Consider the following 27,564-nt stretch of genomic DNA (forward strand, 5'->3'; position numbering starts at 1 on the left):
CATGGACTGGTTATTACTAACACCATGTTCCAACATAAAAATGTGCACAAATTCACATGGAGAGAAGAGGCTAGGAATAAGAAAAGTCTCATTGACTATGTTATTGTTGATAGTGATGTTTTCTCTCTGGTGCAGGACACCAGAGTGTACAGAATTTGAAATTGGAAGTGATTACTATTTAGTCTTGAGCAGGATAAAATTGAATTTCATATTGAAAAGAATAACATGTAAGAAAGTTTTAAAGCGAATAAAAGTTGAGCAGCTCTCAGATGTGAACTGTAGACTAAAATACACAAAGATTATTGAAAAGAAAATGAAAGAGTTTGAGAACAGGAATCAAACCTTGGAGATTCAATGGCAAACTCTGAAGAAAACATTGATTGATTCTGCCAGAGAGGCACGTGGTGAGGTTGTGTGCAAGGATAAAAAAAATCAGAACTCCCTGGTGGACACAGGAAGTTAAAGAGGCAGTGAAGGAAAAGAAGAAAGCATATCAAAAGTTCCTGGCAAATAAGTCAGCTTTTACTCTTACAGAATACAGAGACAAATGTAAGAAAGCTAAACACTGTGTAAAATTAGCTAAACAAAAGTCATGGGAGGACTTTGGCAAGAATATAGAAAATAAATATCAAGAAGGTGGCAAAATATTCTGGAGGTTGTTGAAGAAGCTTAGGAATGGAGGAAAGAGTGCTGTAAAAGGAATTAGAGATGATAAAGGTGACATGAAAACAGGAGAAAAAGATATCCTTGAAGTATGGAGTAATTACTTTGAAAAACTGCTAAATGAAACAAGCAGTGATGACAGCACAGTGATAAAAAACACTGACCAGGCATGCAGTCAGGAATACATATCCATACTTGAAGTAGAAAAAGCCATCAAAGGCTTGAAATGTGGAAAGGCAGCAGGAGTAGATGATATTCGACCAGAAATGCTGAAGTATGGTGGTATAAAAGTCTTGCAGTGGCTGCACTGCATAGTTCAGAAAGCCTGGACAGAGGGACGAATTCCTGATGATTGGAGTAGAGCTCTCATAGTACCCATATATAAAAAGGGAAATAAAACTGAATGTGAGAATTACAGAGGTATTTCCCTACTGAGTGTTCCTGGCAAGATCTATGCAAGTATACTTGAGAAACGGTTGAGAAGAATTGTGGAAGAAAAGCTTGATGAAGAACAAGCTGGATTCAGGCCAAATAGAGGCTCTCAGGATCAGATCTTCACTTTACGACAAATAGTCGAGAAAGCATGGGAATATAACAAAGATCTGTATTTAAGTTTTGTCGATCTGGAAAAGGCATATGACAAGGTGCCAAGAGAGAAGCTATTCAATACGCTGCAGTTATATGGTGTCAATGGGACATTATATCAAGCAATACTTAGTCTTTATTTGAGTTGTAAGTCAGCAGTTAGAATTGAAGGAAGTACAGGAAGATGGTTTAATGTTAAATCTGGTGTGAGACAAGGATGTACATTATCCCCTCTGTTATTCATTATCTATATGGATCACATTATGAAGGAAAGTGGTATTAAACCTGATATTAAAATTGGAGATGTTAATGTCAGCTCTTTGCTTTATGCGGATGATGTTATACTTCTAAATAAATCCGCTACAAATTTGCAAGATTCTTTGGCTAAATTGAATAGCTGTTGTAATAGATATGGTATGAAGGTCAGCAATAAAAAGACAAAGACAATGAAAATAGGCAGAATCATTGAAAATGTCAACTGTGTTTTGAATGGAGAACCTGTGGAACATGTAAAACATTTCAGCTACTTATGCACGATTTTTACTGAAGATGGTAAATTAAATATAGAAATAGACAACAGAATCAGTAAAGCTGGTATGGTGGGAAGTCAATTGAATAAATTCATATGGAATAAGAGAGAAATTAGTCGTAACACTAAATTAGCTGTATACAAGACAGTGTTCAAACCAGTTTTAACTTATGGATGTGAGAGCTGGGTCAGAAGTAAAACACTTGACCAAAGACTAGAGACCGCAGATATGAGAGTCCTGAGAAAGATTAGAGGCATGAACAGATGGCATCAATGGCAATATCATATTAAAAACGAGGATATTAGGAAAGAACTTGACATTATCAGTATCCACGAATGCGTTAGCAGAGCTAATCTCAGGTGGTATGGTCACTTGAACAGAATGAGTGAAGAAACATTAGCAAAACAGATGTTCTCTGCCAGGTTGGCAGCAAAACGACCCAGGGGAAGACCAAGATATAGGTGGATTGATACGGTACAAAGTGCCTTAGACGATAGAAATATAAGATCTGATAATGTTGGAGTCTTGACAAGTAACAGACTGATTTGGAGGAAAATTGTAGATAGGAAGTTAGTAATGATGTAATTTTTTCATGTAGTACTGTCATATCCTGTACACCCCTTGAGGGTACATGGCAGGAATTTGATGATGATGATGATGATGAGAATTATAAATGAACCTTGAATATCAAATATAACTAATTTGGGATGAGGTTAAAATCTTGTAACATTTTATCATAACTTAAGCCACTTGCTACAATACCAGATATAATCTGCATAGAATTTATTAATTTATTTATTATTGTTTATTAGAAGGAGTTATGAATTGATCATGCTGACAATCTATTAAGCTTAATTAATTCTTACTTTTAATAGTGGTTGCAAGAGCTTGTTAAATTTGATATTTTTATTAACTATGATGATCATGAAATGTCCTGTGTAATCAAATCATGTGAATGATGTTATCATTTTATATGTTGTGATAGAATATTCACAACTGGATCATATAATATCTTTTAATTTTAGATAATCGAGACAAACTTTCTTCATATCTACAATGTTCTCAAGATACACAACTTCCTCCATCTTATCTAGCACCTTTCCTTGTCTATCATGATGTTCCAGTTCATGGTACACTTTCATTAAACTTATCTCAAGGTAAATATACTTTTTTTAATTTTGAACTTAAGAGTTACCATATTGTCCATTATGAATTAAATAACAATCAGCACATGCAAAAAAATTATAGAATTTATAGAACATCATCAGGGAGAGAAGAAAAAACTGGTTGACAACATTCAAAATTGACTAATATCTGATCTTTTTTTCACATGTGCTAACTATTATTTAATTCATAATAGTGTTCACCATATACATCTTCCCTTAAAACATCTGTAATATTTTATCAGTCCAAAGAATGAAAAAGATAAACTGTTAATAAGTAACTGAATCAGTTATGTTACTAAATTAAAGGAAATAGGCTAGTGATTAAAGACAAAAGTTTTAATTAAAGTATAGTTTTATTATATATTTTATAATTCTTTAAATAGAACTTAAACATAAAAACAGTGCTGGGAAATCTGAGTGCATTGCATAACTGGAAAAGAAAAAAGTTGGGGGGAGGTGATCTGTGAAAGAAATATTAAATGGTAGCAGGAATGACATAAGTGATACAAGCATAACAAAAGTCAGGAATAGCAGATGTGGTGAATGATTATTATTATTTTTTTTTTTTTGGCATCTCCATGGAGTCCAGAGTCTCATCTTGGGAGACCCTAATTAACCATTATATATACAAATCCTATGATATCTTTTCTTCAATCCATTCACTGTCAGGGAACTCACAACCAATTCTGGCAATCCAAACCATTCCATTCACTACTCTTCATGCAAAAAATCTTGTCTGCACACCCCTACTAACCACACTCTTACACAACTTCTACAGATTGCACTAGTTCTCTATTTGTTATATATTGAAAAATTTCACTTGCATCAATTTTATAAAACCCCTTTAATATCTTAAAAGTTTCTATCTTGTTCCAACTTTGCCTCCTATCAACTAAACTTTGTAACCCACAAAACCTTCGACCTGTCCTTGTAGGGATTATTCCACCGACTTGTCACCATCTTGGTCACTCGTCTCTGAATCCTCTCTACCACCTACTGGTTCCCCAAGAAACCCATGTGACCAAATCTATGCACTGTAGTTAAGATGTGGCTGAATCATAGTCTTATAAAGAGGGATAATAACTTTCTTATCTTTATTTGTTGGCATGTTTTTCAACATCCAAGTAATCCGTTGAACTATTTTACCAACTTTTTCAATATATCCTCTGAACTTCAACTCTTTGTCCACCATTATCCCCAAATTACTAGCCTTATCAATTTCCTGCATTCCAATACGATCAATATGATACACCATATGCAACCTCTTCAACCCAAAGTACATAACCTTACACTTTGCAACTGTTAAGTCGGAGTGAAACAAAATATTAAAGAAAATTACGTTTCACTCGGACTTAACATCGTATCACTCTCTTAAAAGAATTAATGATTTATCAGAAATGTAGAAGCACTTGTATAGAAATTTTACCTTTAGTTTTATATCTTATCTTATTTTGTAATGTGAAATTTCATTATAATTTTGGTGTATAGCTGCTTAGTCTCAGATACTATGTAAATAACTAACCATTTACTGGGTGAGGGATAATAACCAAAATGTGAAATGGCCAACTTCGGAAACACGTAGTGAGAGTACAGGTACATCTGTTATGTAGCATGCTGCCCCCCCCCCTTCCACCATGACACTATGAAAGTTATGAGAGGATTCTGTGAGCGGCGCTTAGTGCCATAGAGAACGTATGACGAAAGAGAAAAGTGGCGCGGCGTTTAAAAGGAACGGTAATGCTGTGCACAGGGCTTTTTAGATGTTTTCCTCCTGTATTCTTGTGCCTCGGAAGCCCGGCTGGTATGGAGCCTCCACGTGGGTTTCCTTTGTTCGAGGAAGTTACAACCAAATGACCAAGGGAACTTACCAGTCGGAAACAAAAGCCCAGCAGATCATGATAGTGGAAAACTACAGAAATCTTCCAATATGAAGTATAGAGAAAATTAGTAAAGAGTATCCAGTGAAGTGTGAGGTGAAACGGTCAACATAGGTAGATATCTGACGAGATACTGAAGCGGTTAAAGTAGCATACCAGCAAATTGGTAAGGTGAAAACTTTGAATTGAATAAGAAGATTTTATTTTAAGTGCTACTAGAGACTCTTTGAACTGTTAAGTGATAGATTTAAGAAAGAAATAGAATATTGTCTCATGAATGTTCCTTGAGAGAGAGATATACAAGAGTTCTTAATTAGGCCTGAGATATATGTAAATTGATTAAGATTTGTCAGAGAAGATTGTGAATGGAATTTGATATATATTAAGAATGAGATTTGATCGAGTAGAGTGATAAAATGTTATTAATTAGGTTTCTCAGATAGAAATTATTGGAAAGGATAAATAACTGTATGTAAGAGTGCTAATGCTGTACCAAAATTTTATTGAATGATTAACTCAGTGCTTCAAAGTGTATTATATGTATTCTACTTGTAATTAAAATGTTTTGTTTAAATATTAATGTTGTCTTGCCTGTACTTAGATCCTACTGCACTTGCTCATAAAATATAACGAACCTCGAAAGGCAGGAAAATTAGACATTATCAGGTTATGACTGCAAGTTTAAAATTTATAAATGACAAGAGTGAATGCTGACTGGATTCTAACTCCTTGGTCTTACATGTTTAGTATATCCTAGGATTCTGGGTGGCACAGCATTAATAAATAAATTTTCTCTGAATTTGAAAAGGGAGATAGAACCGGTGCTGAGACAAAGAAATAGGCATCCGCCATTTGCATTTCTTTGTCTCACAGAACAACAACTTCACTCTTGTCAGGGATTTCGGCCTAAGTAATAAGTATATTGAGATAGAAGTTAAAAGATAAATGATATTAAAAGGGTGATAAGAAAGTAATAAGTAGGAATTACTGAGAGAAAGATAGAAACAAGAGATATATGTGTAATTTATGCTTACAAGAGATAGAAAGGACCTTAAAACATAAGAGGATGACAAAACACAACATTAAATTGACAATTATTATTTTATTATTATTATCATCTGACCTCCATGGAGTCAGAGACTCATTGTGGGAGGTACTTACTATTGCACACATTGCTCAGCCAATCATGCCTTAAACTGATTCAATGTGTCTACATTCACAACAAACTCAGGCAACAATGCATTCCACTCACCGACCACTACATTCAAAGAACCTTCTCCTTACACCCTCCTTATACAGTTTCCAGTGATGGCCTCTTGTTCTACCCTCTCCCATTCTAAGAAAAATCTCTTCCATATCAACTTGATAACAACTCCTGACTAGCATATGTCTCAATCACATCCCCCCCCCCTTCATGAGGCTTTGCAACTTACATTCTCTCAATCAGTCTTCATTCCAAAGACCACCTTTGTGAATCATCTCCGGATCCTCTCCAACCATATCCCCATCACTATGAAAACCTGCCAACCAAATCTGTGCACAATAATCCCTATGAGGCCTGACAGATGGCATCATACAATGACATTATACAATGGGAACATAATCCCTCTATTTCTGCATATCAGGGTCCTCTGTATCATTGCCATTATCTGATGTAACGTCATCACAACTTGTTCACTGTGGCCCCTGAATTTCAGGTCTTTGTCCACCGTACTTTGCAACATTGAACTGATAGTTCCACTTACCTGCCCATTCATGCAATTTATTCAAGTCCTCCTGTAAGGCCATAACATTTATTTGACTCTGCATTGCTCTCGCCAATTTTCCATCATCTGCAAACAGCTGCATATCACTAGTTAAACTCATTCCAATATCATTAACATACAAATTGAACAACAATGGTCCCAAAACTGACCCCCCTGCGATACACCACTAGTAACCTTCCTCTTTCGAAGAAGGTCACAATAGCATCCTTATTATCCTTTGCCCACAATGCCAATCCATTTAAATCAATCTGCAGGATATCTACATCACCTTTTCAACTATTGCTCTCCCCAGTTTTGTATCATCAGCAAACAACTGAATATCCCCTCTTAAATCTTTACCTATTTCATTGATATACAAATTAAAGAGTAGTGGTCCTAGTGCCAAACCCCGAAGCACTCCACTGATCACCATCAGTGGAGTGCTTCAGGGTTTGGCACTATATGCTCCACCATATACTACTCTCTGGTGTCTGTCTGTCAGCCATCCCCTATCCATGCTACTAGTCTCATATCCATTCCATTCTCTCTCCAGTTTTTGTAATAGTTTTCCATGTGGTATTCTGTCAAATGCCTTGGCAAAGTCAAGCAGTCTCATGGGGTAGCCATTACTTTTATTCAATTTTGCTGTCACATTATTATAAAATGTGAATAAGTTACTAAGACAGAACCTACCCTTTAGAAAGCCATGCTCCCCCCACTATAGAGTATCGCATCCCTATCTGCCCACTGTTGTATTTTATCTTTTACCAACTTTTCCAATACTTTAAGAACCACTCCTGATATCTGCTCAAAACAATTAAGGGATATTTTAGTTTCTGTCAGATAATTATAAATTTCTGCAAATAATTATAAGTTGAGTACTTTATACATGAATAACTATTTCTTACTTATGGATAGGATGCAATTGATGAGATACTGTTTAAATAATCAATATGTATTACAAATTTAACAAATTGTACATTTTAGCTTGAAATAATTTTAACAAGAATAGCCAAAAACGCTTTTGTTAATTTTTAATAGGATGTATGGTCTCCATTAACAGCCAAAACAACAGTACATCTTGATTGCATGGACTGGATAAGATGATCAAACAGTTGTTGTTGTGGGATATTTCCCCACTCTTCTGTGAGAGCAATTTCAAGCTCTTGAAGCGATTGCGGTGGCACCAGTCAAGCAGAAACGCACCTACCTAAAGCATCCCAGGCATGTTCAATTGAATTACAATCCGGTGAACAGGCAGGCCAATCCATTCGTTCAATACCTTCTTCCTCAAACCACTCTTGTACAAAATTTGCACGGTGTGGATGAGCATTGTCATCCATAAAAATGAATTCTTAGCCAATTCCAGCAGCATATGGACGAACTGTAGGTTCCAAAATCTCATCACGATACCTTTGGGCTGTTATGGAACCGCTTCTGATAAAATAGAGATCAGTATGACTACCTATACTCATTCCAGCCCATACCATCAAACTCCCACCTTGATGTTGGGGTCTTTCACAAACAAACTGTGGATTATTTCTTGTTCCACTTTCACGCCATATCAAGATACGTCGGTTATCTGGTTGCAGACTGAATCTGGACTCATCACTAAAAGGTACACGAGCCCAATCCTCATTTGTCCAATTGCAGCATTCCTGTGCCTAAATTCTTCGGGCTCTTTTGTGACTTGCAGTAAGTGGAATGCAAACCATTGATCTTCGAGCATATAAACCTATTGCATGAAGATGATTTCGAACATTTCCCGTCTCCAGGAAGCAATTCCAAAGTCGTGAAATTATGTTTTGAGATACACGGCATGCTTGAGCAACAACTTGCTGCGTTTGTCCAGCTTCTAGTTGACCAATGGCTCTCCAAGCCATGGATTCCGGGATATCCTGTTGCATCATTTTTAACAAAATAATGGGTGGTAGGTGACACAAGTTTACAATTGAAGTGATAATTATGCACTGTGGAAGTGAGCACAACAAGCCATGCTTTTATACCCCCGACATGGTAATACGGCTAAGACACGTTTTGACTAGTCTTAACATGATTTTGTATGCAGTTGAGTATTCTACACTGTTGTATATTAGGAATATTTTAAAATAAATGTGTTACATTTGTAAATTATTTTTATAACTTTATAATTTACAAGAAAGCCAAAATATCCCCTAATTGTTTTGAGCAGTATATTAATTAGTGTGGAGTTTGCTACCTCAGTCTTCGAACCACCTTTATGCAATGGTACCATGTTACCCACTTTCCACTCCCTTGGAAACTTGCCACAGTTGAGGCTTAGAATGAACATAAACAATAATAATGAACAAAAAAGGATTTATTAACATAAACCCCTTCTTGACAGAGAACTCCATTTTGTAACTTCCCAGAACATGACTGCATGGTCACTCTCCCTAGTTGGATGCATAGAGTCTAATTTGGTTATGGATACATCTTCTGATGCTGTTATCAGATCCAACACCCTCAAACTCCTTGTCCCCTCTATAATATGTTGTTTCATGTAATTATCCCTTAGCAACTGTATAAATTCCACTTCCATCTTACCACGTCCCCTTTCCTCCCTACACTCATTGTTCTATTATTAAAACACTTAAGGAATAGAACAATGTAGTTAAGGATATAAATTAAATTAAACTTTAATAAATATTTTCCGATATTTCGGCAACGTCACATTGCCATTTTCTAAAGGAACTTACAAAAAAGTTACGTGCACGTAGGCACTACAACACAGAAATTGGGAATGAAGAGATGAAGCTATTGTTCTCCTAACAGTCCTGATGGTGCCCTCTAGCGGGCTAAGTAGGTGTTCTTGGCCGTTGGGCTGAAGGTTTGCAGATGTAGGCCTCCCAAATTTGGGGCAGTCGCATACAACCAAATTTGTTGAGGTTCGGAGAATTTCTTAGGGCTGAGGCTGATTCCATAAAGAGTCTTTCAAATTTGTATTTGCTACGGTGTATCACTGTAGCTTTCTTCCACCGTATTCTGTGGCATGTATCCAGAGCATGGTCCGCAAGCCCAGAATGACTGTATTTGTGAAAACGGATGTAGTCCTTGTGTTCCGAAATTCTGATATTCGCTGTCCTGCCTGTTTGGCCAAAGTAAGACAGTTTACGACTGCAAGGGACCTGGTAAACACCAGGTAGGTCTAGGGGAAGTGGTTGGTCTTTAGTGGAGCGGATAAGGGATGCCAATTTTCTGTAAGGTTTGTAACAGGAGGTCAGGTCATGTTTTTTTAAGATTTTGGTAATCTTTTCCGAGGTGCCTCGGATGTAGGGAATGGTGTTGGATTTAGAGTAATCCTTGTTGTGGGGGGGGGGGATCTGTGGTTTGTAGGTTCTAATATTTTTTGGATTTTTTTGGGGGGGTAGCCATTGGCTGAGTTCAACCATTTCCTTCTAACTCTCATTCATATTTTGTGCACTATCATTCACTCATTGTTCTAATTTGCCGATGCCTGGCATCTACATCTTCCTGTGGACCCTCTGGTCTATAGCAGCACCCAGCAATGTATTTTGTCCTATTTGCTTCTTTCTCACACTGAACAGCCCTGAAATGAACCATCTCCCTCAGACTTAACATCTTCTTTAACTTCTAATTTTGTTGGTTGTAATTCCGCAGCTATCATCAGAATACCCAGCAATAGTCCTGTTCCTTCTTTCCCTGTAACTGTATAATTTTCAGTCAACCTGGTCTCACTGATGCCTATAATTTTTGGCCAAGTTGAGCTTACCAATGCCAAAAACTTCTCACCGTTATTCCTGATACTTCTTGCATTCAGTACATGCATTTCAACATCTTTTTGTACCCATAGTTATCTTTGTTTAATGTCATTACCAACCCATTTAAATAGGAAACCTGAAATCCCTTTTGGCATTGCATAGTCATTACTGTACACATGCTCGTTTATCACAGGGGTGGCCAGACACTTGCTTGATTTCATCCTCCCTAATATCTCTAGTTTTCCTGGTTTTGCACTACCACACTCTCACTAAACAACGCTTTCTCCAAACATCTAACTCCAAAATCATTTAAATGTAGTCTGTCAGGCATATATAAGTCCTTTCATCCATCAAATTCACTCCATACATCAATAAACTGCACAATCTTCTCTTCGGCAATCATAGCTGCCCTTCTCAGTTTTGTCTTATCATACCGAACCAGCAGACTCACAAGCTTTACTTTCTTACTCTTCATTTTTGCCTCCAATAACAACTCTTTCATATCTTCTCTCATTGCATATATTTGACCTTTCAAATCATTTGTGCCAGCCAAAACAATTAACTCATTCACTTCTTTCTTCTGCATACTTACAGCATGACTAACATCCTTTGTCTTCGCACTTGGAAAACATGCTTTTATCACTTGCTAACTACTACTTATACCTCTTATCATCGAATCATATAATACTATCTCTTTTCTCCCAGTTTCTTGCACTTTATGCTTTTCCCCTTTCATTCTTCATCCTTCTGTACCACATACCAATTGTTTCTCCAGTCGCTCGAGCTCACGTTTTGTCCTGTGAAGGAGTCCGTGTAAGTATGCAATTTCTTTCCATACTAGCATCTCATTGTCCACATTATTTTCAACCATTTCCTTCTAACTCTCATTCATATTTTGTGCACTATCATTCACTGCTTCCACTACATTCTCCACAACACCTTCATAATCCTATCTTATATCCCTATTATCAACCACTTCATTCTTTCATGACTCGCATTTCTTATTCTTGCTTACAAAACATTTGCGACTAATATTTTCTCCATTCTCACTCTCATACCACAAACCATTCACTCTTAGGGGAATAAATTAAGCACATGCTGCATTGCACTAAATCCCACACATTCATATCAGACAACATTGATGTCTTGGTCGCCATTTTTCTCATATGCATTGGCCATAACGAAAAACATTTCAGAAAGTATATCACTTAACAGTAGTTGACTAAACAATACCACGTAGCAACACAATCAAAAATAAACAAAATACCATCAAATATATATAACAATATCACTAATATCTGAACATTCTAGCATCATAGCTAGAATGTTCAGAAAGAAAGGACTTGAGTATATGGATATATGAGATAAATGTGAAAAAAGTAGGAGAAAGCTGTTTGCTGCAGATGTCTGCATTTGGTCTCAGTGAGAACTGCAGTGTGAGGTTGGAAAGATTGTGGATGAGAGGAGGTCAGTGTGTAGCCAGTCAGGAAAATTAAAACTGTAGAGTGGTACTGTGAGAGTAACCTATTAGGATTGGTGTGAGATAAATAATGAACCAAACTTTGGATCTCAGTGGCAAACACTGAAGAAAACATTGATTGATTCATCTAGGGAAGGATGTGGAGAAGTTGTCAGCAAGGATAGAAAAATAACAATACCACGGTGGACATAAAATGTTAAAGAAGCATTTCTGGACAAGAAGAAAGCATACTGAAATTTCCTAAGAAATATGTCAATAGATGCAATAAAAGAATACAGAGGAAAATGTAACGGAGCTAAGGTATGTATAAAAGTAGCTTAACAAAAGCCATGAGAAGACTTCAGTAAGAATATAGAAGATAAATATGAGGAATGTGGCAAAATGTTTTGGAGGCTATTGAAAAAGCTTACAAATGGAGAAAAGAGTTTCTTCATGTTTTAAATTACAAGGATATCCTAGACATCTGGAGTAATTACTTCAAAAAACTTAAAAGAAACAAGTAGTGACAGAAAACAGTAGTAGAAAAATTTTAACAGGAATGCAAGCAGGACTACATATATCAGTACTTGAGATTAGAAAAAACCTTAAAAAACTTGGAATGTGGAAGCTAGCTGGAGCAGATGATGTTCCATCAAAAATGCCCAAATATGGAGGTATAAAAGTTTTGCAGTGGCTACACTGTATAATTCAGAGTGTCTGGTCAGAAGGCCAAATTTCAGGTGATTGGAGTGCAGCTCTCATAGTTCCCATCTATAAAAAATGAAATTAAGCTGAATAAGCACACTTGAGATGAGAAACTTGGACAAAAACAAGCTGAGTTCTGGCCAAATTTTTAAAATTAAGTACAAGGATTTGTACTGAAGTTTTGGAGATCTGGAAAAGGCATATGTTTTTAAAAGTGGAGTAAATGGAACATTATACAGAGCAATACATTTCGTTGTTTTATTGAGATGATGATGTACTCCTAAACACATCCATTGCATATTTGTAGGATTCTCTAACTAAATTGAATAACTGCTGTAACAAATTTGGCATGAAAATTAGCAATAAAAAGACCAAGGCTGATGTTATTTATTTTATCATTTACTCATCTGCACTATTTATGCTATCATATCTCTGTAAAGAGATTGTTTTACACCGAATGTTAAGTAATTACACAAGCGCTCATTCCGATTGGTGCAATTACTTTTAACTTTATTTCTTTTTAGAATCCAGAAAATTTTTGACTCAAGTACCAAATAAAAAATACACACATTTAATGAAACTAAAACATTATATACATTTTAAATAAAATAAAATAAATAACTACAAAAATAACTGGATCTAAGACTTTCTAAAATAAGTATACGCTTTAGAGATTTTCTTATCTAAAAAAGATTAAAATCAATTATTCTCTGACTCATTCTGTTACTGGGTTGTTTAACATATACTTAATCTTGTCTACCAGACTGAACACCTTGTTTTCGCAACAATAAAATGTTCATCAGAGTTAGTTTCTTTGTTAGGTAGGAAAAACCCTTTCCAAAAATATAAAATTTTCTTCTTCTTTTCTATGGGATCCTTTTTTATCTTCCTTATATAGCATACAATAATATTCCTCCTGTCTCACTAAAGTCTAAATATTCTTACCTCTCACAATTTAGTATGATGCAAAATTACCAATTCTTTACCAGAGAAAAACCAGTTTCTTCTACTTTTCATAAATAACATATCTGAAATAGAGTTCTTCATGTTAAGTCACTTTACAGTTACAGATTTCATTCATTGTGCCACTTTTTCCTATAAAAACGAATAGATTTATCAGCCTTATGACAGAAGACAAAACTTTTCATTCAGCATTTCCTCGAACATTGAATTAGAACATGTCAACTTCCAGTGTCTTCTTTTATTCACTAAACACTTGTTGACAGTCTCAACGCTTCCAGTTTAAAGATTCACAGTGCTACGATTCCTTTTCGGAATCTTTCATTAATATTCTCCTAACTGTCATGTTTTCTTAAAAACTTCCTAAGAACAAAATTCTCTGATTACTGTTCTCTAGTTTTCATTGTCTCTCTCTACTTGTTTTCCTCATTTCCCAGATACCGAACACTCTCTCTGTCAGCCGTCAGTCACCCATTAATCGTCGTTAGTTTAAAGAGAAGGCCTGTATAAAGAACTAAAGATATCTATCTCAACACTTGGCAATTGTGAACCTCAATAAAGAAGATTGAAATTATTACAAATTGTCAGAATCTAATAAGTACATTTCTTTACATAAACTTAGCTTTACATTTCATTTTTACAAATCAATAATCTCCACATCGCAAATGCCAATCATATATGTTATGAAAGCAAAATTAATAATATACTAACATAAACAATTGCAAAAAGATTCATAATTATAAATTATGATTATTTTTACACTATGAAAATAGAATAGGAACATAGGAAACTGCAGGTGCTTCTCAATGAAGAACCTATAGAACAAGTAAAATATTTTGGTTATTTAGGCACAGTTTTTAGTGAAGATAGCAACTTAAATTTGGAAATAGACAAGAGAATAAGCAAAGCTGGTATGGTTGGGAGCCAGTTAAATAAATTTATATGGAATAAGAGAGAAATTAGCCAAAATGCAAAACTAGTAGTATACAAGACAGTGTTCAAACTAGTTTTAAATTGTGGATAGAAATAAACGATATGAAATAAATAAATGATAAATGAGTTGAGGTAGAAATAAAGCACTTGATTAAAGATTAGAGGCCACAGATGTGAGAGTTCTGAGAATAATTAGAGGAGTGAACAAATGGCAGCAGTAGCAGAATCATATTAAAAATGAAAATATTAGAGGAACTTTATGTTAATCACATTCAGGAATGTGTGAGCAGAATATGGGAGAAGAAAGGTTAGTAAAACAAGTGTTTGATGCCAAGATGTGGGTGGATTGATTCAGTCTGAAGTGCCTTAGAAGAACAAAATGTTAAATATAACAATATTGGAGTGCTGACAGGTACTAGACTTAATTTGAAGGGAAACTGTTTGATTGGAGATTAATAATAGTGTAAACTTTATCATTTAGTGCTGTTATAGCAGCCTGAGTACCCCTTGAGAGTACGTATCAGGAAAGTCATTATTATGATTTCTGATATCCAAGCAAAGCAAACTATATTTATGCTAAGAAACTGAAATTAGTGAGCTTGCAACACCTTGCTGTATGTGGAATATTGAATTAATTAAAATATAAGATCTTCTGATTATAACCATGTATATCTTACTGGCTCTTTTGATCTGACAACTTTAGTAGGAAAAGTTGTCAGATCAAAAGAGCCAGTCAGAGGCTAGAAAACCTAGAACACCTGTGGTATTTCGCAGTTGAAAATTTAGTTTATCCATCTGTTAATTGGACATCAGCAGATACCATATGGTCACTCAGTGATGTGCCAGTGGTTCTGTTGTCTACTTTACTGGAGGCTTCAGTAAAGTGGACAACACTTTACTGAAGTGTAAAGTGGTGTGACTGGTCTTCAGACTGCTGAAGACCAGTCACACCATCCATATCATTGATGGTCTACCTCTTCCTCTTTTTCTAGGAACTTTATCTTCTATTACTGTTCAGAGAAATCCTCCTTCCATCCTTTCAATGTGTCCAAAGTATTTCAACTTTCTTTTGTCAATATGGAGCCTTAAAGTTTTACCAATCCTTTGTCACCCACCCGTTTGTCCACCTTTCAGTATATGATGTCCTCAACAGATTTCTGTAACATTTCATCCCAATAGCAGCTATCCTTTTCCTATCAGACTTCTTTAGGTTCCAAGTCTCACATCCATAAGAACCTGTTGGAAACACAGCTGGATTGGATCCAGAATCTTCAGCTTTGTTCCTGAGGAGATATATCTATCCTTATAGATTTTAAACAAGTCTCTGACTGTTGTTTTAGCCATTCCTAATCTTCTTTTCTGACATCTCCCTGAATTTGTCACATTAATAATCGATCCCAGGTACTTGAACTTGATGACTTCTTGAATTCTTTCTCCATTAAGGTACACTTGTTTCTCAGGAGCTTCCCTGTTTGTATTTCCTTTGAGACCCATAATCTTTGTCTTGCTAGGATTGAGCTAAAGTCCTCTGTTCTTACTGATTTCATTAACTTTGTCAAGGATTTGTCCTAGTTCTTCCAAGTCATTAGAAAGGAGTACTGTATCATCAGCATACCTCAGATTACTTATCAATGTACCACCTGTCCTCAGCATATATACTAAACAGGTGAGAAAGTAGGCATCCTTGCCTATCTCTTTCCAGCTTGAAGTCAGTCAGTTAATTCAACACCTGTTCTTACCTTGGCTTCTTGCTCACTCTACAAGTTAGCTGTTAACCTGATAATAAGTTGAGGAAAACCCATTATTTTCATTATTTCTCACAAAGCTTTAGAGTAGTCTTTGAAATGCATTACTACAGGGATTCTAAATTTTTTATACTTTTCTATGATCTGTCTAAGGCAAAGGATCTGATCCTTGGTACCCTTACCTTTCCTGAAACCTGTTTGTTCCTGAGGAACAAGCGGGTTTCAGGAAAGCTTGTTCCTCAAAAGAAAATTAAAATTTTTAAAGAGGTCTTTAAGAAAAACCAAGTACAGAGGATATGCAATATATATATCAAACTTGAAGAGACTGAAGAAAGATATGATTTTTCAGCATTCACTCACAACAAACTTTCAGTTGGCTGGAGCTTGATCTCCTTCACCATGCATTTTAATTGGATGCATAAGCTCTCAGAATTCATGGTTCATATTGGTGCAAAATCTTCCTTTACTGCATAATAGTTGCATGATTGTTGTATTTTCCAAGTGGTATTTTAAGTTTTAAAGCTCTGAAATATTTTGTTATCTATTAACATGATATATTAAAATGAAGTTTAAAAAAAAGGGTACTGCATCAAGAAAAGCTGGCTTGCCATGTATCTCTAGAAAGAATGGTTATAATTTGGTTTTAAATTAGTGATATTGCATAATTCATATTAAATTTAATTTTTTATATAGGCTTCATTCAGTGTGCAGTATTTATTTATAAGCTTATTTTGTGTATGTTATTATAATGCAAAACTGTTAGCACCAAAACAAATATGTAGTGTGAGTTGGTAATGTATTTGCTATTCTATCAAAATGAATGAATTGTCGGTGAGTAGCACAAATGGTGAGAAATTACATTAGAATTTTAGATGTGTGCATGTGAAAAGGGAGATAACAGTGTGATGAATGGTTGTGAAAAGTACAAAAATGCAGAACAAAGAAATAATACAGAAATAAGTGAATTTGAATGAAATATCAATGACAGAAGTAAAAGATGGAATAAAGAAAAGTGATATGGAAGTTAAAAGAGAGAGAGGGACAAGAATAGCATAGTAGCTTTCATGAGTGAAGTAGCATACTTATGTACAGCTTGCATATGACAAATTTTAAGCTAGAGCATTTGGATAAGTGGCTGGCAAGTGGTATGGTAAAAAATAGTAAAAAAAATTTGTATGATAAGACAGAGTTGAGAAGGGCCATGATTGTTAATAAGTCAGTGGGAAGATTGTTCAGGAGGAATGGTGTGCAGTTTATAGATGTATGGAGTGAATTTGATGGATGAAAGGACTTATATATGCCTGATGCATTACATTTAAATGGTTTTTGGAGTCAAGTGGTTTGGGAAGGTGACAGAGGCAAAAGATATAGTTAAGTTGCTAAGTGAAGATTTTGCAGTTGCTGATGTGACAGAGATTCATGTCAAAATTGAAGTAGATGAACAGGAGGTGTTCAGAATATTGAAAAATATCAATGTGAATATGGCAGTGGGACTGAATGGGCATGGCAACCCATGTACTAAGTGAATGTGCAAGAGAATTGGCATTGCCTATGGTGAAGTTGGTCAACCTAAGTCTTTGCTCTGTCAAGGTTCCATGGGAAGTGCAAAGAGGATAAATGTTCAGACAGCTTCAAGACAGAGGTAGCAAACTACAGACCAATTAATATATCAGGAACGGTTGTTAAAGTATTGGAAAAGTGGGTTAAAGGTAAAATCCAGTACTGGGTGGATAGGGATATGATCCCTGTATAGTGGGCAGCAGGTTTGTAATGGGTAGGTCCTGTCGTAGTAATTTATTCACATTTTATAACAAAGTGGCAGCAGAATTGGATAAAGGAAATGGCTATACCCTGATACTGCTAGATTTGAAGAAAGTGTAGAAGAATAGCATAAAGTTTTTAGATGTTAGTGAATTTTATGGGCAAAAGATATACCTGACAGATTGCATATGAATGAATTTAGAGAAATGCTGTCTCGAAAAAATTTTGTTTTGTGTGAGAATGGATGTGCAAAAATCAGGGAAATTAAAATTAGGAAGGATGTAAGTTGGCATGTGTGCAAGATCTCTTGAGGTGAATGTGAGATAGTAACATCATAGAATTCTGAATGCAGTTTCTCAGGTATCAAATCTCATTGAGATAGGCTTCAAGAAGATTCAAAAGTAGAGAAAAAACTGGACTTGGGGATGGGAGCAGCAAGAAGGTAGGTTTGAGTAAAGCAGTACATTTGAAGTGTGAGACAAAAGTCAGTAGGACAAAATGAAATGTGGGAGGGTGGAGCAAAAAAGTATATTATTATTATTATATGACACCTCCAGGAAGTCCAAAGACTCATCAAGGGAGAGTGTGCCAACAGCATTGAACGATTGAACTCCTTCCAACTACTAACTGCACTCAAACTTGCTTAACTTTTTCCAAGCTATTAGTAGCAGAGGCTCTACCAATCGACCAACCTTTGCTGGCTAAACATACGTTGCCACATTAGCAAAATGTGCACAACTATTGAAGGAAATATATTTTATGTGGCTATTGAAAGAGAGAGAGATTTAATTGAAATAGCATGTGATGGGAGATATTTGGGAGTACTAGCATCAGAGAATTTGTTTATAGCCACTTTGTCTCAAAACTAAGAGTAACTGTGTTGTCTTGACCTGAGGAATGGTGAGACCAATGGAATTATCAACTAAGTCTACATATGGAGTTACCAGCCAATGATTATGGCAATCTTGGGAGGCAGCTTCAAGCAGTACCATAACTTAAGAAATTAAAAGGGAAGGATTTTAGTAATATATGGGAAGTGGGTTAGGAGTATTTAAGGAAAGCAGTATCTAATAACATACCTAGAGTTAGAAGATTAAATGAGGTGGGAATTAAATGACTAGTATTATTGAGCAGGAGCTGCAAAAGAAGAAAATATCATTGAGGATATATAAGGAGAAAGCAGGCCTATGAGCAATATAAAGTATGTGCAAGAAAAGTGAGGTGAGGAAAGCCAAATCAGTTTATGAGAGAAATAAAGCCAAGTAAGCCAAAGAAAATCTCAGCATTCTTAAATTGCTGTGTGGAGAGAAAAGGAATAAATTATTATGGAAGAATACCTTAGAACACACTCAAGAAAAATTACTACCATGGTGATGAAAACAAAATCATTGAGTAAACATCAACCAAGTAGACCAAAGGGAATTCCAAAGAGTTCTTTTACTATATAGCAAGCAGAAGGATAACTTTAATAAACACTGGCAGTATGAAGAGTGACTAGAGTGGAAGGAATATTTCAACTGTTGAATGATCGTTCTCTCCTTCCCAGGTGTCAACAGCATCCGGTCAGTGTGGAACTTCAGACAGACAGGATGGGAATAACCTTGGTCAGAAAAATAAACAAACATAAAAAATACATCTGGTACAGACAACCAGAAAATAGGACTAGCACAATATGCCTTGGAGGAAGGCCGTTTCAGGTATTTTAGACTGTTTTTGGAAGTGGCTCAAGTTCTGCAGAATGCAGTCAACTGTAACAGGGTACCCTATCTTTGTTCTTGAGATCATCTTATTCTTTATCTTATGCTTATGATAATGCCAACTTCAGCTGGAAAAACATTAGTTTGTAAATTATTTATTTGTATTCCAGTTTCTACATAATTTTTTGTTCCAGAAACGTTTAACATGAATCATAGAAACATCTATGGAAATTTGAACATGGATATAGAACACAAAAATTATCCAAATGTAAGCAAACAGTAAGTGCATTTTGCATGATGGGATACTAAGGCAAAGACAATTGATATGCAAGTGTTGTACTCTTGGGTAAGAATGATTTATTGTCAAATATGATATACTTTATAACCAAATGAAAAACTTAGTATAGCTAAGGAGGTCACTTACAGCATATCTGCAGATGTTTGGTAAGCACACACATATTATTATTCCAAATGAATGACCCTAATGTCTGTTGTTTTATAACTGTAGTTTATTGACATATTAAGCTTATGAGAGTGGTTCCATAAGTTTCAGCCTGACTAACATTTACAGGTGATAGAAAACAGCCATGTCACTTTTCAACATAATCTCCCTTTACTTCAACACACTTTTCACATCTTTGAATTAACATTTCTTGAAATGTTAAGTAATGAAATGAAGAATGAAAGGGAAAAGCATAAAAGTGCAAGAAACTGGGAGAAAAGAGATAGTATTATATGATTCGATGATAAGAGGTATAAATAGTGAGAAACTGATGAAAGAGTTTACTTCAGTTTCGAGAAGAGGACTGCTGCTGGAAGCCACATCCCTTCACTGCAGCCTTTGCAACAATAGCTATATGGACTGGAGCATTGTTGAAGCAGGCAAACACCATGACTCAGCATTCCTCATCTCTTCTCCTTTATGGTGTCGTGCAGGAGTGAAACATAATATTCTGCATTCATGTTGGTATTCATTTCCTTGAAGTCAATCAAGAGAATTCCCTGGCAATCCCCAAAGATTGTTGCCATAATCTTCTGAGTGACCTTGGCTTTTCTCGGCAGTTCTTTGCCTGGTTTGCACTTCATTCCCTTTTGGAAAAAGGATCATAATAAAGGACCATGGTTTCATCCCCAGTGACAATGGATTCTAGCACTTCTTTCTGATTCTCTTGGCAAAGCTCTAAAATCTTGCAGGAACAGGTCACACAATGCTCCTTCGGAAGTGAAGAGAGAAGTCAGGGCACTGACCTTCATCATGTGAAGCTTCTCATGAATAATGTGAAAGACGGTTGTTATAAAATGCCCAACTTGCTGAGATTTCTTTGAGCTTTAGCCATCTGTCATTGAGCAGTTCCTCCTCAACAAGAGAGACATTTTCCTCAGTCATCACTTTCACAGGCTAATCATCACGAGGATCATCTTCGATGCTCTCTCTTCTTAGGCAAAACTGTTTAGCCCATTTCTTCTTAGTGGAATATGGCACTTGGAAAAAGCCTTTCTTGTGTGAAAAATTTTATCACAGTGCAGTACTCAATTTTTAATATTACATCCACATAGCACACTACATGTTAGTCAAACAAGTGCCTCCAACTGAATGACACATGTAGAGAGTTGAAACTGGTACACTAACCTTCTCATAAATAGTGCTATCTTCATGCACACCGTTTTAAAATTGGCCCAAATTTTGTATGTCAAGCCAGAAACTTTTGGAATCTAACTTGTATGTTAATATTTGAAATGTATTTAATTGTAGACATTTAAAAATTAAATTTTATATTTGTATAGGTACATTTAGTCTTCCAAGTCTATATCTGCAGTTGAGATACCTGAATATGCCTGTGTCATCTCTAATGGCTATTTTATCTACGCTCTCATAATCTGGTGAATTTCCATAATGTCGTCATCCTCCTTCCCCTTCCTGTCCCTTATTTTCTGTAATTACAAGTTGTTTATAACTTTAAACTTCAACAGCAGTTTTTGCCATTTTAGTTAAAAATCATATAAACAGTAATACTTTAATTCAAATCTTTTTAATTTTTCTGTCTTTTGATGATAATGAGAAGTATAAAATGTCTGATTAATATTTTTAAAAATGTGCCAATAATGAACAAAATGTGAAATTGTTATAACAAACGAATAGATTTATAAAGAGTTAAAGATATATTTTTTTTTAACTTGTATGCACATATGATGTAAATAATTACCTTCTTACCTATAATAGTATCTCCATTAAAAATGAAAAAAGTGTTTTGGATTATATTAAGAGATTAGGACCTCAATCTTTATTTATAAAAATATAGTTTGAATCTATCAGAATAAAAATTTTCTATAAGACTAGAAAATAAATTAGTTAATCCCATTACACTTTTTGCAACTGCAACACTTTAATTACTCATGCATAGCTAGTTTCGATGTTAAAACAAAACTGTCATATTGGAAATTATGCCATTTTGTTTCAAAATGATAGCAGATATAGAAAATAACTGAAATAGTGTGTAATCTTCATTTACTCCTCTTATAGTGGTGTGTGATAGCATAGAATGATGCAGAATTTTTTTTTTATATCTTATTCCCAAAACATAAACATGTTTCTCTTATTAAAAGGTTATAAGATTTTTTTTAACTCCGCAATTAGAATTGAAGGAAGTACAGGAAGATGGTTTGATGCTGAATATGGTGTCAGGCAAGGATGTACATTATCCCCCCTCTGTTATTCATTATCTATATGGATCACATTATGAAGGATAGTAGTATTTAACCTGATATCAAAATTGGAGATGTTAATCTCAACCCTTTACTTTATGCAGATATGTTGTACTTTTAAATAAATCCAGTACAAATCTGCAAGATTCCCTGATTAAATTGAATAACTGTAATAGATTGTAATAATAATAATAAATTTTAATAGATTTGGCATGAAGATCAGCAATAACAAGACAAATACAATGAAAATAGGCAGAAGCATTGAAAATATCAACTGCATTGTGAATGGAGAACCTATAGAACAAGTAAAACATTTCAGCTACTTAGGCACAATTTTTACTGAAGATGGTAAATTAAATATAGAAATAGACAATAGAATAAACAAAGCCAGTATGGTAGGAAGTCAACTGAATACATTTATATGGAATAAGACAGAAATTAGTCAAAACATTAAATCAGCTGTATACAAGACAGTGTTCAAACCCATTTTAACATATGGATCTTAGAGCTGGGTTAGAAATAAAACACTTGACCAAAGACTAGAGACCATAGATATGAGAGTCCTGAGAAAGATTAGGGGCACGAACAGATGGCATCAGTGGCAATATCATATTAAGAATGAGGATATTAGGAAAGAACTTGACATTGTTAGCATCCAGGAATGTGTTTGCAGAAAGGGAAAAGCATAAAAGTGCAACTAATCTCAGGGGGTATGGTCACTTAAACAGAGGAATGAATAGCAAAACAAGTGTTCTCTGCCAGGTTGACAGGAAAAAGACCCAGAGGAAGACCAAGATGTAAGTGGATTGATACAGTAAAGAGTATCTTAGAAGACAGAAATATAAGATCTCATAATGTTGGAGTTTTGACAGGTAACAGATTGATTTGGAGGAAAATTATAGATAGGAAGTTAGTAATGAAGTAAGTTTTTCATGTAGTACTATCATATCTTGTATACCTTTTGAGCTGAGGGTACATGTCAGGAATTTGAGGATTATGATGATGAAGATTTTTTAAAAAATCCTCTAATGTTGTTCCATTCCTCCAAAAGATAGGAGATGAAACTCTTTAATCACTAACTTTTGTAATAGATAGGCAACTACTCTCTCACACATTATTCTGTAGTTCATTCATTTCTGCCAATAGTTTATATACTAATGAGGGACAAGTGTATGACAGACAGCTGCCATTTTCTTGTGTTCTTAACATAACTGATATTGTGTGTTCTACAGTCCATTTATGTTACATGGTTAAAAAAATAAATAAATTTGTGTTTCCTAGGAAGGCCCTCCCACGATGAGTCTCTTGACTCCATGGAGGCCTGAATAATAATAATAAAAAATTTCCTGGGGAAACTGACTTACCTCTGCTAAAGATTGACTAACCTACAAACCCAGCTGAATAAGGACCTAGAAAAAGTTCTTCTAGTCACTAACTGCAATCAATCTTTGTAATGATGTTCATTGTAGTAATCTAGCATGGAAGTTATCACAAGACTCTGTAGCTGATATGAAATTGCAAAGGCTTTTGTATTTATATACACATATGTGTATTTATCTCTTGACTGTGATAGTTGTTCTATCAGCTGCAAGTGGTAGCAAAATTTCTGTACTGAAATCTAGCGTTTGATACTAGATATATGTATATTGCTACAATACTTTTCTCTTATTTGTAAAAATCAATTGTTCTTGCTCAACAATTACAAAAATTGTCTTCACACTTCTATATACTAAAAAAGAAAACAGTTTAATAATTTTAAGATACATAAATAAAAAGAAATATACAACATTCTAAATTTATAACAACATAAACTCATCTTATAACCTTAAAAAAATAAATAGCCCATCTTATCTGAGCACAAAGTGTGCTAGCTTTTTTAATCCAGTGATAACTTTAAATTTGTTGAATCGTAAATATTGGCTTTTTTTTTTTTTTTTTTGTTACTTCTAATAAAAGCTGACCATAGTGATCTCTTTAATTCAGAAAACAATTATAACATTCTAAAGTAGACAGTTCTTTATACTACTGTGAAAATAGGTGAGACCAGTCATTTTAATTTCTTTAATGAAAGTTACCAATAGCTATTGCTAAATATTTGGAAGTTCTCACCTGAAAACTACTTTTGTCTTACACCTTGATAATAACTGTACATTTCCTATTCATAGTCAGAGATACAATGTTCAGACTTGGATAATGAAATCCTCAATTTCGAATACAGTAAGGCCCTACCTTATGACATCTCTCTTTACGACGCTCCGCTCATATAGTGATTTTTTGATTATGACCAGTGCTCATTCGTAGGGCGGTTTTAGCAATATGACATTGCCCTGAATCAACTAATGTGCAGTTTTCATGAACTCAGATTATTAAAAAATTTGTTGCCATGTTTCACTGTAAATTTTAAACTGTTTATAACTATTATTTTATTTTATTAATAATGGAAATTAAAAATTATTGTTTCCATTGAAAAGAAGATTCATTGAATACTAAGATTAAAATTATTAAATTTAGTGGTGAAGCATATTTTACACCAATATATCTGTAGAGAAAGGACAATCTACTATTCGATGTTTTGAAATTTTTCATTTCTTACTTAGCAAAAATTATTCTAAATTTTTTGTTTGCATAACTGATGTGTAAATAAAGCATTTATTTATGACAGTTATTTATGCACATATTGTATGCTTAAACATGTTATTCATGCATCTGTGTGGGTGGTGGTAGGGAGTAGACAATGAATCACTATACAACAGTGGCCTGGAACCTAATGTGTTGTGTGGTGGGATATGTCTGTATTTCTGCATTCCTCCTCCAATACCTTCTAGAAAAGTCACATAAATTCTTTCTTCCTGCTTTCTTTTTCAAGATGCATAACTTTTTTTTCCCTTCTCCTGTATAAACGATTTCCAAGGAAAAATAATCATTCATTTTAAAAATCAACTTGCCATATTTAATTTCTGGAAACAGCCACTTAATTGTTCCTGTTCTAATGGAACATTTAATATCTGATAAATATTCCTCCTCTTATACGAAAAACTTCACACACATTCAAGTTATAAAGGTCCTTTAATTCTTTCATACAAGTTATTCTAGTAACCTTTGTAACATAGTAGCTAAAAACTTTTAAATGTCTTTCTTTCTTTATTAAATGGAACTTTCCACTGACTTGTTCCAAAAATTCTTCCAGATCTCTATAAATCTCTTCCAGCTGTTTTCCAATTTACAGTATTCTTTCACTCATGTATACTCCAATCATACTTTCAGTTTCCACTTCAGTTATGTAGTGAGAGATGGAGCTGGCATGACGTGTTTTCCTCATTGTATTTTACTTGAAAGGATTAAAATTTCACACTTTCAGTGAAATAAATATGTATTTTGAATCCATCTAAACATTAAACTATTATATTTATTTTGGATAGACATGCCTAACAATCAAGTGAATCCCAGGATAGTAAAGATGCCAAAGAGGAGGAAATACTTTAAAAGAAAAAAATCTTTTTTTTAAAGTGATTTTTTTATTGGAGGCGGGGAGATTGGGGTGCCAACTAAAGTTTTACACACAGGCGCCGGACACTACTGGCACGCCCCTGGTGAATCCCCTACTAAATTCACTTAGTTAAACATTACTGCTACATGTAAACTTAATGTGCTTTTCTTACAATATATTTTACTCTAACAAAAGAAACCAGCTTAGAAAGAGGAAAATTTTAGTTTACATTCATTTAATTAAAGAAAAACACTATAGAACATCTGTATACATATGCTGATAGTCTACAAAATAAAATTGAAAAAAATTAATTTTGTTTAAAATTACTGCAGTAAGTCACATGATAACTTTCCTTGCCTCCTTATGGCTGCATGATGTAAAAAAAAATAGTTATCGGATGTTTCTGGTAATTGTTCTGTACTGTGAAGAAAAATACTTTAGCCAGCCAAATCATTCTTTTTTGGTTGCAGATGACCACACACTAACAATTCCATGATTTCTCTGATGTTGAAATTTTCTTATTGATTTACGATTAAAATATATATCCCAACATATTAAAATTATGTTATATTGAGTTAGGTACTTTCTAATGGAATGACATGGAAATAGATGATTATAAAGATTGGGAGAAATCCTGTATAGGAAATCAGGCACAGTTTGAGAGCATTGACATTGTTTCTGGCATATCACAACAAAATAAAAATTTTAAAATATCATGACCTTTTTTTTTTATACAACTAGAGTTGTCTAAAAACTGAAAATAGAGGAGTAATTTATTTTTTCCCCTCTAAATGTGGCCAGTAGGAAGAGAAATTACTGTGGTTGAATGACCCTATTAGATAAAAAATGGGATAAAGTGACCTGTGCAGATGATATAGTGGGGCTATTTAATGATCAGCTGTGTGATGTAAGGTAATGTGCTAAGGACTTGGCTCTTGGATGGAAGTCTAGCTACTGAGAAAATGTCCAGTGAGTGGAAGGAGAGTAAGATAGTGGTGGTAAAATGAAGTTGTCAAACTATAGACCAGTGTATTCTGTAGTTGTTAAGATTTTGGAGAAATTAATGAGAACTTGTGTACAAAATTGGACAGAGTAACTGTGAAAGTCGGCATGAATTTGTTAAAGGGCACTCTTGTTTCAGTAATTTGCTTGCCTTTTATAATAAAGTGATAACGACAGTTGAAAGACATATTACTGCCATTTTTTTTTTTTTTATATTTTGCAAAAGCATTTGATAAGGTGCCACTTGATTAGTTGATATTTAAGTCATAACATGTGGGGTCAGATATCAGGTTAATGAATTGGATTGGAACTGCTCCCTGAGCATTGTGTATGGATTAGCTATATCAAGGAAGGTCATAAGTGGCATTCCACGGGGACCGAGACTTTTGCTTTTTAAACCTTTGTCAATGATATGGTCACTGGATTGCAGTGATATATTCAGTTCTTTGCAGATAATGTGTAACTTGGAAGGGTTATTAGTAATAGTACTGATGTGATAGCTCTTCAGGAGGATGTAAATAAGCTGAACACATGGTTAGTTGAATGGGGATATCAGTTTAACTCTCTCATTCATGAATTTTATATTCATTTATAAAAAAATATAATGGCATGATACAGTACCATTTAATCTTACAGCATTACCATGAATTCATTAATTTTGCTAAATTTGTGTCCTGTATATGTTAAAAACGATGTCCTCATCTGAGGACATCATGCACTAACACCAACAGACTACAGACATATTTCTATGGAAATGACTTAGACTAAGGAATTTATTTTCATTGAAAGAAATTACAAGTGTGACA

At 34.7% G+C, this 27,564-nt stretch overlaps 1 protein-coding gene across 4 annotated transcripts in view; it reads left to right on the forward strand.

Annotated features, from left to right (window-relative positions):
- The window catches only part of shtd (anaphase promoting complex subunit 1), an 844,012-nt gene extending 819,078 nt beyond the window's left edge, over positions 1 to 24,934 (forward strand). For 3 of the 4 annotated variants that reach the window (XM_090401046.1, XM_090401049.1, XM_090401048.1), the window contains 2 exons: positions 2,804 to 2,935; positions 21,352 to 24,934. In XM_090401046.1, coding sequence (XP_090257172.1) covers positions 2,804 to 2,935; positions 21,352 to 21,443 — 224 coding nt within the window. In that variant the 3' untranslated portion in view covers positions 21,444 to 24,934. The remainder of the gene's footprint in view (positions 1 to 2,803; positions 2,936 to 21,351) is intronic. The other variant, XM_090401047.1, reaches the window with a different exon arrangement.
- The last annotated feature ends 2,630 nt before the right edge of the window (positions 24,935 to 27,564 follow it).

This window comes from Typopeltis vanoorti, chromosome 11 (assembly GCF_054136105.1).
Source record: "Typopeltis vanoorti isolate ZY-2024b chromosome 11, IOZ_Tvanoo_1.0, whole genome shotgun sequence".
Taxonomy (NCBI): domain Eukaryota; kingdom Metazoa; phylum Arthropoda; class Arachnida; order Uropygi; family Thelyphonidae; genus Typopeltis; species Typopeltis vanoorti.